This window comes from Natator depressus, chromosome 2, assembly GCF_965152275.1.
Source record: "Natator depressus isolate rNatDep1 chromosome 2, rNatDep2.hap1, whole genome shotgun sequence".
NCBI classification, from domain to species: Eukaryota; Metazoa; Chordata; order Testudines; family Cheloniidae; genus Natator; species Natator depressus.
In genome coordinates, this window is record NC_134235.1 from 227,730,090 (window position 1) to 227,741,309 (window position 11,220).

An 11,220-nucleotide genomic window follows, 5' to 3' on the forward strand; every position below is an offset into this window, starting at 1 on the left:
TGTGTCAAAACCCTTCTTGGAGAAAATCCAAGACAACTGGAATTCCTGGATTTCTAGGATTTGGCACTAGCTGCAGAACCTGGTCCAGAGAGAGGAGTATGCTTTCAAACTTGATACTTTTCTAGAAGAAAGAAGTGTCCTGATGACTCTGGAGGAAAGGCCCACTGATATTAGCACTTCCTTTTCAATAGCTAGTCTATTAGATGCAACCAGAAAATAGAAAATCCTGCCCCCAGCTTCAGTTCTGTGTGGAGAGCTATGCGGTTTTTGTCAAAAAGAGATTTGGGAACTATAGGGTTCCCTCAAGGCTTTCCTCCCAAGCACCTGCTGTCTCTTGGTTGGGTATTTCTGTGAGGATGAAGGCCAGTCTGTACTCTCCCTCCTGACACCACACCATGCTTTTGAGAATGTTTACATTGTGCTGCATTGTCCATCATTACCTTGTCTAGCTTCTCTCCAAAAAGCAGCGTTCTTGTAAATCTGGCGAAGCACAGCACCCGCTTCAAGTGGCTATCCACTTTCTGGGCATGGAGCCATAGGTGGTATCTGGTGACTGAGCTGGAGACCATGGCTTTGGCTGAGAATCTTATTTTACACTGTTGCCAGGGAAACTTTCTTTAAAATAGAGCCGAAGTCAGAGTGATCTCTATCCTTGAGAGCTCTGAGATCTTCCAGCCAGGAGAAACATGCCCTCACAAAGCAAGTAGTTACTAGGTTCACCTATGGGAGACTGTGGCCTCCATTTTTCTGAGCTATGGCATCCTTAGGATAGAACTTCCCTTCTGAGGGGGATAACCATACCTTTTGCCAGGACACTAAGCAGCATCAACCTTCAGTATTTCAGTAACTGGGACCTTTGGTTCCTGGATGCTGTAGAGCATTTCTGTTAATGTGCTTGCCCTTGTCGGGCTTCTCCCATTCATCCCCGATTATTTCCTCAAAGGAGGAGCATAGGTGAATCTCAGTCTCAGGGTAGGATTTCAAGGGCAGAAATTTCCTCAGAGGCTTACTCTCGGGATTCTGTTCAGACTGAATCTGAATTGCGGATACAATGTTGTTGCAAATGGCCTTGAATTTCCGGGGAAGGGATTTTTAGTATTTCCCTGGTTCTGATCAGAGTTAGAGCCAAACAATTCATCATCCTCTGTGAAGGAAGGAGAATCAGAGGACACAGATCTCCTAGACCTTTTAAGCTTTTTTTTCACCTTTTTCGGCTTTGTTTTTCTAGGGTTTTTTGTGCTTTTTTAGTTCATTTAGAGAGTGTATGAGCTCAGTTGTGGCTTTGGTGAGGTTTTTTTGTGACTAGCCTTGCTGAGTACCTGATGTCCTCTCGCATGACGTCTTTGAGTCCCCCTCTTCTGGGTTCCATTTCCTTGAGGAGGGGGAAGGAGAAATGCTTCCAGAGCCTTCCTGGCCAAACTAGGAAGGAGGGGAGGGTGCTTATGAGTCCTTGCTTCTTTTCCCAGGATGCTCAGGACCAATTTTAGGATGGGGGGGGGGGAATTTGTGACCCCACAAGTATGGCCTTTTCTATTCTCTAGAGGCCCCTTGAGACTTACTATGAGTCAGTTGACTGGGGTCCTCTTCATCCCTGGAGCCCCCTTCCTACTCTGCACATTTTCCCCCATGTTGGAGTCAGTTGCTCTGGGGGGCCAGGGATCCCACATGCCTGTCTGACTCATAGCCCTGGGGCTTAACAAGAGTCAGGGACAGAAGGTTGGGTGCAGGCTGGGCACAACTCACTGTCTGCCCAGTCTGGTAGGATAATCTCACAAATCGAGCACCATTTGGCTTTCATTCAATGTGTTTTAGGCTGCTCTGCCATACTTGGAAGGTGCAGAGGAACAAGCAGGGAGGCCCTGCAGCAGAGGCTCCAAAGGATTCAAACACCCAGTTGAAAAACTGGCCCAGGAAGCTGAGGGGGAAATCACTGCTCACCACTGCCTCAGATTTTGACCCAAAAAACCCCTCAGGCAGAAGCACTAAAATCTCAGAGGCCCATGAGCGGAAGTAGAGGGGAAATGGCCAGAGCAGCAGCTCTGAACAGTTGATCTGACTCCATGAGCTGCAAAATGTAAAGAGCAGCCCAGACATCAAAAATTGAGGGAGTCAGTGGGCTGCAGAAATAGACATTTTGAGGTTATTAGCTACAGCAGTTAACAGTGTTTCAGCACAGGCTCCTCAATGTAAGGTTTGCTTGCCCAGTTTTGAGATGCACTATGGTCATCTTTACCTGTGGGTATGAATTGGCTGAGAAGAATACATTACATGTATGTTTTAGTTACTTTTAGATGCCTACACAGCAACCTTCACTGCAATAAGTACTTTCATAAGTAACTCAAGATTCTCTAGGCAGACATTTTAACATCCTGTAATACTTGAAACAGTAATGAGAACTAGTTTAATTTTTACTGGTTAAAGTTGCATCTCATTGAACTCCTTGCAGATCTGCGTCTTCAGCTGACACAGTAAGAATGGGAGGATATTACGCTAAACTGCAAGACTTTAAATGTTTAATTGAAATGAAAACAAAGTTTCCCATCCCCATAGGGATCAACTTTAAGCTCTGGCTTAAAATTCATTCCTCAAAGACAGCACCTCCCTCCCTAACAGTGACTGTGAAAATTGAACAGTAGATCTGCTATGTAGTATGGTGTTGGATAATACTTTCATTTCCCGGTACTAGACCCTTGGATTGTGTGTTTAATTAGCCCAGAAAGCGAGACAAAATGAGTGACAGCCTTAGGGTCCAGCAAGCTACCAGTTACAATTGCAGCTGCTATTCTCCCCATACCACCATTACCCCTCCCTCCCAAAAGAGCATCTCTACACATGGCATGTAGTTCTTCTCCACCTCATATAGGCTGCACAGTATTTCCACTTGCCTGACCAAAGTGTCAAATGTAAGGTGCATTTGGGAATTATTCTCCCTACACACATAAGAGAGATACCAGAAGAGCCTGTGTGAAAAAATGATTTACCCAAGATCACATGGCAGATCTCTGGACATCTAAGCCAGTGCCTTAACTGGAAGATCATGCCTCCTGCTAAGAACGTCTGTGAAATCACCAGAAGATCTGTACCAACAGCAAATAGGTGAAAGAAAGGGAAATAGGGAACAAAGGACAAGGTGCCCAGTGGGAAGTAGCACAGGGTGACGCAGAACAAAACAGATGGAGCTTCTGGATTGGGTAGGGGGAGGGACATGGTCTGATGCTAGGGGGCAGAAAGTGGTACCCAGGGAGTAAGGGGCATAAGATTTGGGAACAGGGGAGAAGGGACAACCAGGACATAGGGGCCCCCGGGGCGGAGGGGGCAGGAGAAGACATGAGATTTAGAAGACTTGGCAAATGTCCAGGGATGCAGATGGTAAGGGAGTGAACATGAGGTGAAGGTGCTGAGTTGGGGGGAGACCAGAAGCTAGACCTAGAGTGACTGGGAAGTATGGGGTGAAAGTGGTTGGGGTAGGAGATCAAGAGCCATGCCCAAGCTGCAGTGCAATATTAACATGAAGTGGAGGCACTGGGCAGACATCAGAATCCATGGCTGGGAGACAGGGATGAAGGCGCTCAGGGGAGACCAGGAAAAATGCCCAGGGTGCACAGCGAGGAGGATGGAGGTGCATGAGGTGAAGAGCGAAGGGGTCCAGAAGCTATGGCTGGGGGAAGGTCTAGTATATGATGCAAAAGACCTTAAGGAACAGAAAGACCAGCAGCCCTACTCCATGAGCTGCAAAATGCAGGTGGGGGGGGGGGGAAGCAAAGGGTGAAGACACTGGGTGGCCAGCCTTTATGCAAAGATACGCAGGAGTGGACATAGGGTTAAGGGGTGGAAGGCAGAAGCCATTTGCAGGGTGTATGGAGAAAAAGGAGGGGGAGCAGCAATTACATTCTGGGTGTGCGCACAAGGAGGATGTGATGAAGGCGCTTGGAGTGACCAGAAGTCATAGCCAGGATGTGTGCACGGAGAGCAGAGCGAGGAGATGGAGAGAAGGAAACAAGGAGACCAGGAGCATGGCCATGATGTGCAAGAGGGTGGCAAGGAGTAAAAGTGGGAGAGAGTAGTAGCCATGCCACCCACAGTGCAGAGGTCAGAAGGGTGAAGGAGTCATGCTTTGACTGTATGTGGGAACAGGGAACAACCGGGAGAGCCAGTGTGGGTGTAGAGGAGCTGAAAGAACAGGGGACCCAGGGTGTTTGTGGCAGGAGGCTTAAAGAGCTGGGGGGCTGCAGCCATGTCCAGTACATGGGAGGTTGGGCCGTGAAGAAGCTGGTCAGTAAGAACCTGAGAGCATGCCCAGGACATACACATGTGTGGGGAGAGAGGTGTGCAGGAGCTGGTTGGGGGTGAGGAGCCATGTCCATGGTTGTGTTTGAGAGAGAGATGGGGTGAAGGGGCTGGGAGAGAAGAGTTATGTCCCGGATGTATCTGGGGAAGAGGAGGAAAGAGCCAGTGGAGACGGGGGACAGGAAATATGCTCAAGGTACGTGAGGAGGATGGGGAGCAAGAGCCATGACCGGGGACTACATGTCTGGAGGGGGGATGAAAAAGCTGGGGGTGCAGGAACCAGGCCAGGGGGCACATGTGTGCAGGGAGGAGGTGAAGGAGCTGGGAGGTGCAGTAGCTATGCCCAGGATGTGAAAGGAGGAAATGAAGGTGTTGATAGGGGGTGGTGGGTTGGGTGGAAAGAGTGAAGAAGCTAGGGGAAGGAGAGCCAGGGCCAGGCTGGGGAGGAGAGTGTGAAGGAGCTTGTGGGGGAGCATGGCTAGGCTGTGTATGGGGCAGGAAGAGCACAGTGGGGGGGGGGGGGAGGGAGAGAACATAGCCAGGATACACGTAAGGCAGGGACAGCACAGCTGGGGGGGCGAGCGGGGTCAGCACAGCACAGCTGGGGGGCGAGGACCCTGGGGAGGGGGGGGGCACGCAGGGACAGCACAGCTGGGGGGCGAGGACCCCGGGGGGGGGGGGCGCGCAGGGACAGCACAGCTGGGGGGCGAGGACCCCGGGGGAGGGGGGGGCGCGCAGGGACAGCACAGCTGGGGGGCGAGGACCCCGGGGGAGGGGGGGGCGCGCAGGGACAGCACAGCTGGGGGGCGAGGACCCCGGGGGAGGGGGGGGCGCGCAGGGACAGCACAGCTGGGGGGCGAGGACCCCGGGGGAGGGGGGGGCAGGGACAGCCCCACGGGCGCAGGGGGCAGCCGGCTGCCTGGCCAGTCGCTCACCTGCGGCAGCCCCAGGAAGCCGTAGAAGTTTTGCGGCACCTCCTCCACCAGGTCGAAAAGCTCCAGGTCGCCGCTGTCCCAGGCGCGGGCGAGCGGCGGCAGCAGCGCGAGGAGCAGCCACAGCGCGCGGAGCCGCGGCGCAGGGCTCGGGCGGCCCATGGCCCCTGCCTGGCAGCCGGCGGCAAGACGCGGACGTGGCCCCTGCCCAGGCGACACACACCCCAGCAGCGGCTCCGCACTGAGTGAAGCGAGGAGGAGGCAGGCTCGGCTCCTCCCGCTGCGACTCCCACGGGGAAGGGGCGTGGCTTGCAGCCCGGCCAATCACCGCCGCTGGCGGCTGTGACCTCACCTCTCCCAGCAACCGCGGGGGACAGTGACTGGAAGCCTGGGGTGGACTAAGCTTCCAGAGCGGGGAAGGGGCTCCAGGGTGGTTGCCACCTCCCCCGCCGGCGGGGGGGGGGGGCTGCCTCCTACTCGGAGCTTGGCTGGGGCGGGGGGTCCCCCAGCAGGACCCCTCTGAGCAGTCCGGGGTCCCCCGAGCCCTGCACGACAGCGGCGGTTGACGCTGCCTCAGTGAGCGGGGGCCCGACTGGCGGCGGCGCATCTCCGCCTCCTCCAGCACAGCCCTCGGTTCAGTTCCTGCCTCCTCCTCCTTCCCGCTCTCTCGCCCACCGCCAGCCGGGGAGCCGGGCCCTGCCTCTTCTGGCACAGCGAGGGCGATCTCATTTTTAAAACTGAGCCAGGCCCAGCTAGTATACCTCATCACCCCCCTCCGCCCCCTCACATCCTGAGACTTCCTCCCTCCTGAGGCTGCACCAGGGGTGGGCAAACTGCAGGCCTGGGGCCCGCCTCCGGCCCTCCAGATGTCTTAATGCAGCCCTCAAGTTCCCACTGGGGAGCGCGGTCCAGGGCTTGCCCCTTCTCTGTGCGGCTCTCAGAAGCAGCAGCACGTTCTCCCTCCAGCTCCTGCGTGTAGGAGCAGTGAGAGGGCTCCGCACACTGCCCCCGCCTCAAGTGCCACCCCCACAGCTCCCATTGGCCGGGAGCTGCAGTCAATGGGAGCCGCGGGGTTGGTGTCTGCGGACAGGACAGCGTGCAGACCCAGCTGGCCGTACCTCCGCTTGAGAGCCGGAGAAGGGGACATGCTGCTGCTTCTAGGAGCTACCTGAGGTAAGCGCCACCTGGAGCCTGCACTCCGGACTCCCTCCCGTGCCCCAACCCCCTGTCCCAGCCCTGATTCTACTCCTGCCCTCTGAACCCCTCGGTCCCAGCCCAGAGCACCCTCCTGCACCCCCAACCCCTCATCCCCAGCCCGATCCCAGAGCCCACACCTGAAACCGGAGCCCTCACTCTTCCCCACACCCCAACCCCCTGCCCTAGCCTGGAGCCCCCTCCCGCACCCTGAACTCCTCATTTCTGGCCCCACCACAGAGCCTGCACCCCAGGTGGAGCCCTCATCCCCTCCCGCCTCCCAACCCCCAATTTCATGAGCATTCGTGGCCCGCCATACAATTTCCATACCCAGATGTGGCCCTTGGGCCAAAAAGTTTGCCCACCCCCGGTTACACCCACCTCTTTCTTTGCTCCCAGCTTTGAACTGGTCAAATTGAATGCTTTTCTCCATATGGAAATGCACCCAAAGACCCTTAACTCTGCCCTGCCGTGACACCAAGATAGAGGAGAAAGACATATTTTAAAAGCATATTTTAAAAAATCAGGTAAATGTAATTTGGGACCACAACTACTAAAATATCAGTCATATGACTAGTGCATGGTGTCACTACAGGGCAAAGTTAAATTTTTCTGAAAGACTTGTTATGAATAATTATGCGGCAAAATTACCGTTAACTTCTGCCTCCTGCTTCCCCCCCCAATTTTTTCTTAATGTTGCCTATGCACAAGATTTCAGCAAGTTACAACTAGGAGTTAAGTTTGTGTGAGTGAAGTTCTGGAGTATTTTTACCTTTAAATGTTTGGATTTAGCTATTAATTCCTTGGGTGTATAGTTTTTGTTTTGGTATTACAACATCCGTGTAAAGCATTTTACTCTACATTACTGATATGTACCCTCAATCTTAACTCCATTTTAACAATTTTTACCTGGGAATTTCTTTGTTTACATATGTGTCATACATGTCATATATAATATATGTCATACATGAACAATAAAGGTTTCAGAGTAACAGTCGTGTTAGTCTGTTACTCTGCGATACAACCGCATTTGCTCCAACCCCTCAGACAGAGACAAACACCTACAAAATCTCTATCAAGCATTCTTACAACTACAATACCCACCTGCGGAAGTGAAGAAACAGATTGATAGAGCCAGAAGAGTTCCCAGAAGTCACCTACTACAGGACAGGCCTAACAAAGAAAATAACAGAACGCCACTAGCCGTCACCTTCAGCCCCAACTAAAACCCCTCCAACGCATTATTAAGGATCTACAACCTATCCTGAAGGATGACCCAACACTCTCACAAATCTTGGGAGAAAGGCCAGTCCTTGCCTACAGACAGCCCCCCAACCTGAAGCGAATACTCACCAACAACCACATACCACACAACAGAACCACTAACCCAGGAACCTATCCTTGCAACAAAGCCCGTTGCCAACTGTGCCCACATATCTATTCAGGGAACACCATCACAGGGCCTAACAACATCAGCCACACTATCAGAGGCTCGTTCACCTGCACATCCACCAATGTGATATATGCCATCATGTGCCAGCAATGCCCCTCTGCCATGTACATTGGTCAAACTGGACAGTCTCTACGTAAAAGAATAAATGGACACAAATCAGATGTTAAGAATTATAACATTCATAAACCAGTCGGAGAACACTTCAATCTCTCTGGTCACGCAATCACAGACATGAGGGTCGCTATCTTAAAGCAAAAAAACTTCAAATCCAGACTCCAGCGAGAAACTGCTGAATTGGAATTCATTTGCAAATTGGATACTATTAATTTGGGCTTGAATAGAGACTGGGAGTGGCTAAGTCATTATGCAAGGTAGCCTATCTCCCCTTGTTTTTTTCCTACAAACCCCCCCCCCCCAAGACGTTCTGGTTAAACTTGGATTATTGCTGTGCACATTGTAAGATGAGCTATTGCCAGCAGGAGAGTGAGTTTGTGTGTGTGGTTTTTGGAGGGGGGGGGTGAGAAAACCTGGATTAGTGCTGGAAATGACCCACCTTGATTATCATGCGCATTATAAAGAGAGGTTTCAAAGAGGGATGGGCTATTACCAGCAGGAGAGTGAGTTTGTATGTGTGTCTGTGGGGGGGGGGGGGGAGGGTGAGAAAACCTGGATTTGTGCTGGAAATGGCCCTCCTTGATGATCACTTTAGATAAGCTGTTACGAGCAGGACAGTGGGGTGGGAGGAAGTTTTGTTTCATGGTCTCTGTGTGTATATAATGTCTTCTGCAGTTTCCACAATATGCTATGCATCCGATGAAGTGAGCTGTAGCTCACGAAAGCTCATACTCAAATAAACTGGTTAGTCTCTAAGGTGCCACAAGTACTCCTTTTCTTTTTTCTTTTTATGAACAATAAAGAAGAACCTCAAATAAAATGTTATATGATATTTCTAATTACTTGAAGATATTAAGCAATTAGCCATTTTCTTAATTTTAACTTTTATGGCCAGGTTCCTCTGTACATTGTGGGTACTTTAGCTCAGGAGTACCACAAAACAATCGGCGCATACATGCCAGTTAAATGATTTTTACAGATGTTTTGTTTTGCCAAAGCAGTTCAAAACAGTTGGAGAATGCACCAGTTCCCCCTTCCTTCCAGTTCTTCAAATCCCCTGCCTCTTGCATCTCCTACATTCCCCCTTCTTCTTGCAACCCCCTACATTCCTAGTTGTCAACTTGTGATTTTATCATGAGTCTCTCACTTGGTGGTGGTTTTTCATAAAGGTCCAGCTGCTGGAAGCAAGAGATTCTCATGCCATCTCAGCTTTCATTTAAAAAAACCCCAAAACAATACCAAACATTTCTAGCTCTCAGGGTTGTTTACAAAATCTTGAAAATGTGAAGCAAGTGAATCCTAAAGGCTCCAAAACCAGAAGGCAAATAAAAAGAACTCCAATGTTTATTTTTAACCCAATCTCACTTTAGAATGCTTCTGGTTGGCAATATTTCATTCCTCCACATGAGCATACCCCACATTCTCCTTCCCTCCTGCACCCTGCTTCAGTATTCTGTGCTTATGCACACATGCATACACGCACACAAGTTTATCCCTCCTAACAAGTAAGCCAGAATTGAAATATTGGAAAGATATTAATGGTCATTTTGCCATGATTTTTCATAAGAAAAATCTTCTGTCATGAAGAATTGCTTGCTTTCAAAATTGCAACCATCTCCCACTAGGACTGAAACCACAGCTGCATTCAGAAAAGAGAGAAGGAGATGAGACACCTACATCCATTGAAAACAATGAAAGAAAGATACCTTTCTCAAAATGGCCACCAACCGAGGGCAGCTGTGGCTTCAGTCCTACTGAGAATGATAGGAAATGGTAGCCATTTTGAAAGAGGACAGTTCTTTGGGGAATTCTCTGCAGTAAACCATGGTATCCTTCAGCTGAAGAAAGAGTGTTTAGTTATGAAGGATAATGGGAAAAAATTACCATTAATCCTAAAATCTATATATTCAAAAGTAGCCTATGAACAAAATTTCAGTACCGGTAAGTTGTAACAACATGGAAAATTTGAAGGGACTGTGTTATTCTGTTACTGAGATTACTTAAGCCAAAAAAGTCCAATACTGGTGGCTAAATTTCTTAGACCTATTTTTTATTTCTAAACTAATTAACAGATTTACTTGTAAATTCTCATAAAATTCATTTTGTACTCAGAGTTATTGATGAATGTTGGGAAGGATAGGCTGTATTTACTATATATATGCAAACCCTTGCTTTACATTCGAAACTCAACTCAACCTTGACTGTGGAGTTGCTGTTTGCACGTCCATAACAATAATTCATTCTCCCTGCCTCTCTATTCTTCTGTCTCAATTTCCTGAATTTTTTCTCCTTGAGACTTTGAGTTCTTTTCCTCCTTGGCTTGAATTGGGCCACACCAGTCTGCCACCTTATTCTCCTAAATCTCTGCTTTCATTTAAAATAAAAGCAATTATCTAGCCCTTACGGTCACAGAGAAAACATTGAAAACATGAAACAAATGTAAACTGATGCAGCTATGTTTGCTGGGTCTGCAATGAGCTTGAAACAATAGACCAGAGAGGTATGAACTTCCTGATTCATCTCAATACCTAATGAAGGTCAACTCAATATCCAGTTATTTAAAATTTCAACATTATTAGTGATTATACTGATATCAAAGCATGTAAGAAAGTAGAGAGATGAGCACAGCTCTACACAGCCTACTCTCAGTGGTGTCTTATTATGGTACCGCAAATGGTAGCGTTTGGTAGACACTATCTTTTTCCAGGGTGACCTGTAGAGCTAAAGGGCAAAAGGAAACAAATAGAGTCCAGGGGATGATCCTGGGAATATTAGCCACATGCTACACTAAAGGTTTGATACTTAGCTTACCCACAATTTCCATCACTAATGTGTAATGTTGCATTGCATGGTATGCCCAATGCATTGTCATGCTATTTTTCAGACAAATTTCAATTTGTGGCACCTCTAAATCAGGGTATTGTCAAAATAGCACAAGAAGAAAGTAACCAATTAGAGCAGTGTTTCTCAACTGCCCGTGGCAGCCTCCTTGCTGGTGCCTGAGATTTCCAAGACACAGCACATTAATATTTAAAATGTAAAGAGCTTTTTTGTACTTGCATGTTACATCACTGTATTCAGTTATTTCCGAACATTTAAAAACAAATAAACAAACAAACAAACTGGGTTGACATCGATTGCCATGGTGCTGATATGCATAGCACGTTCACGCACATTTTTTTGGAAGGAAATAGCTGCGAGAGAAATTTAAGTTCCTGTAAAACTTTTACTTAGCTAAAC

The 11,220-nt window shown here is 49.1% G+C and overlaps 1 protein-coding gene across 1 annotated transcript in view; it reads right to left on the reverse strand.

The window, feature by feature from the left end:
* DNAJC1 (DnaJ heat shock protein family (Hsp40) member C1) overlaps positions 1–5,391 on the reverse strand; it is a 193,285-nt gene extending 187,894 nt beyond the window's left edge. The window contains exon 1 of the mRNA XM_074943406.1: positions 5,223–5,391. Within this exon, the coding sequence (XP_074799507.1) occupies positions 5,223–5,381 (159 nt within the window). The 5' untranslated portion in view covers positions 5,382–5,391. The remainder of the gene's footprint in view (positions 1–5,222) is intronic.
* Between the last annotated feature and the right edge of the window lie 5,829 nt (positions 5,392–11,220).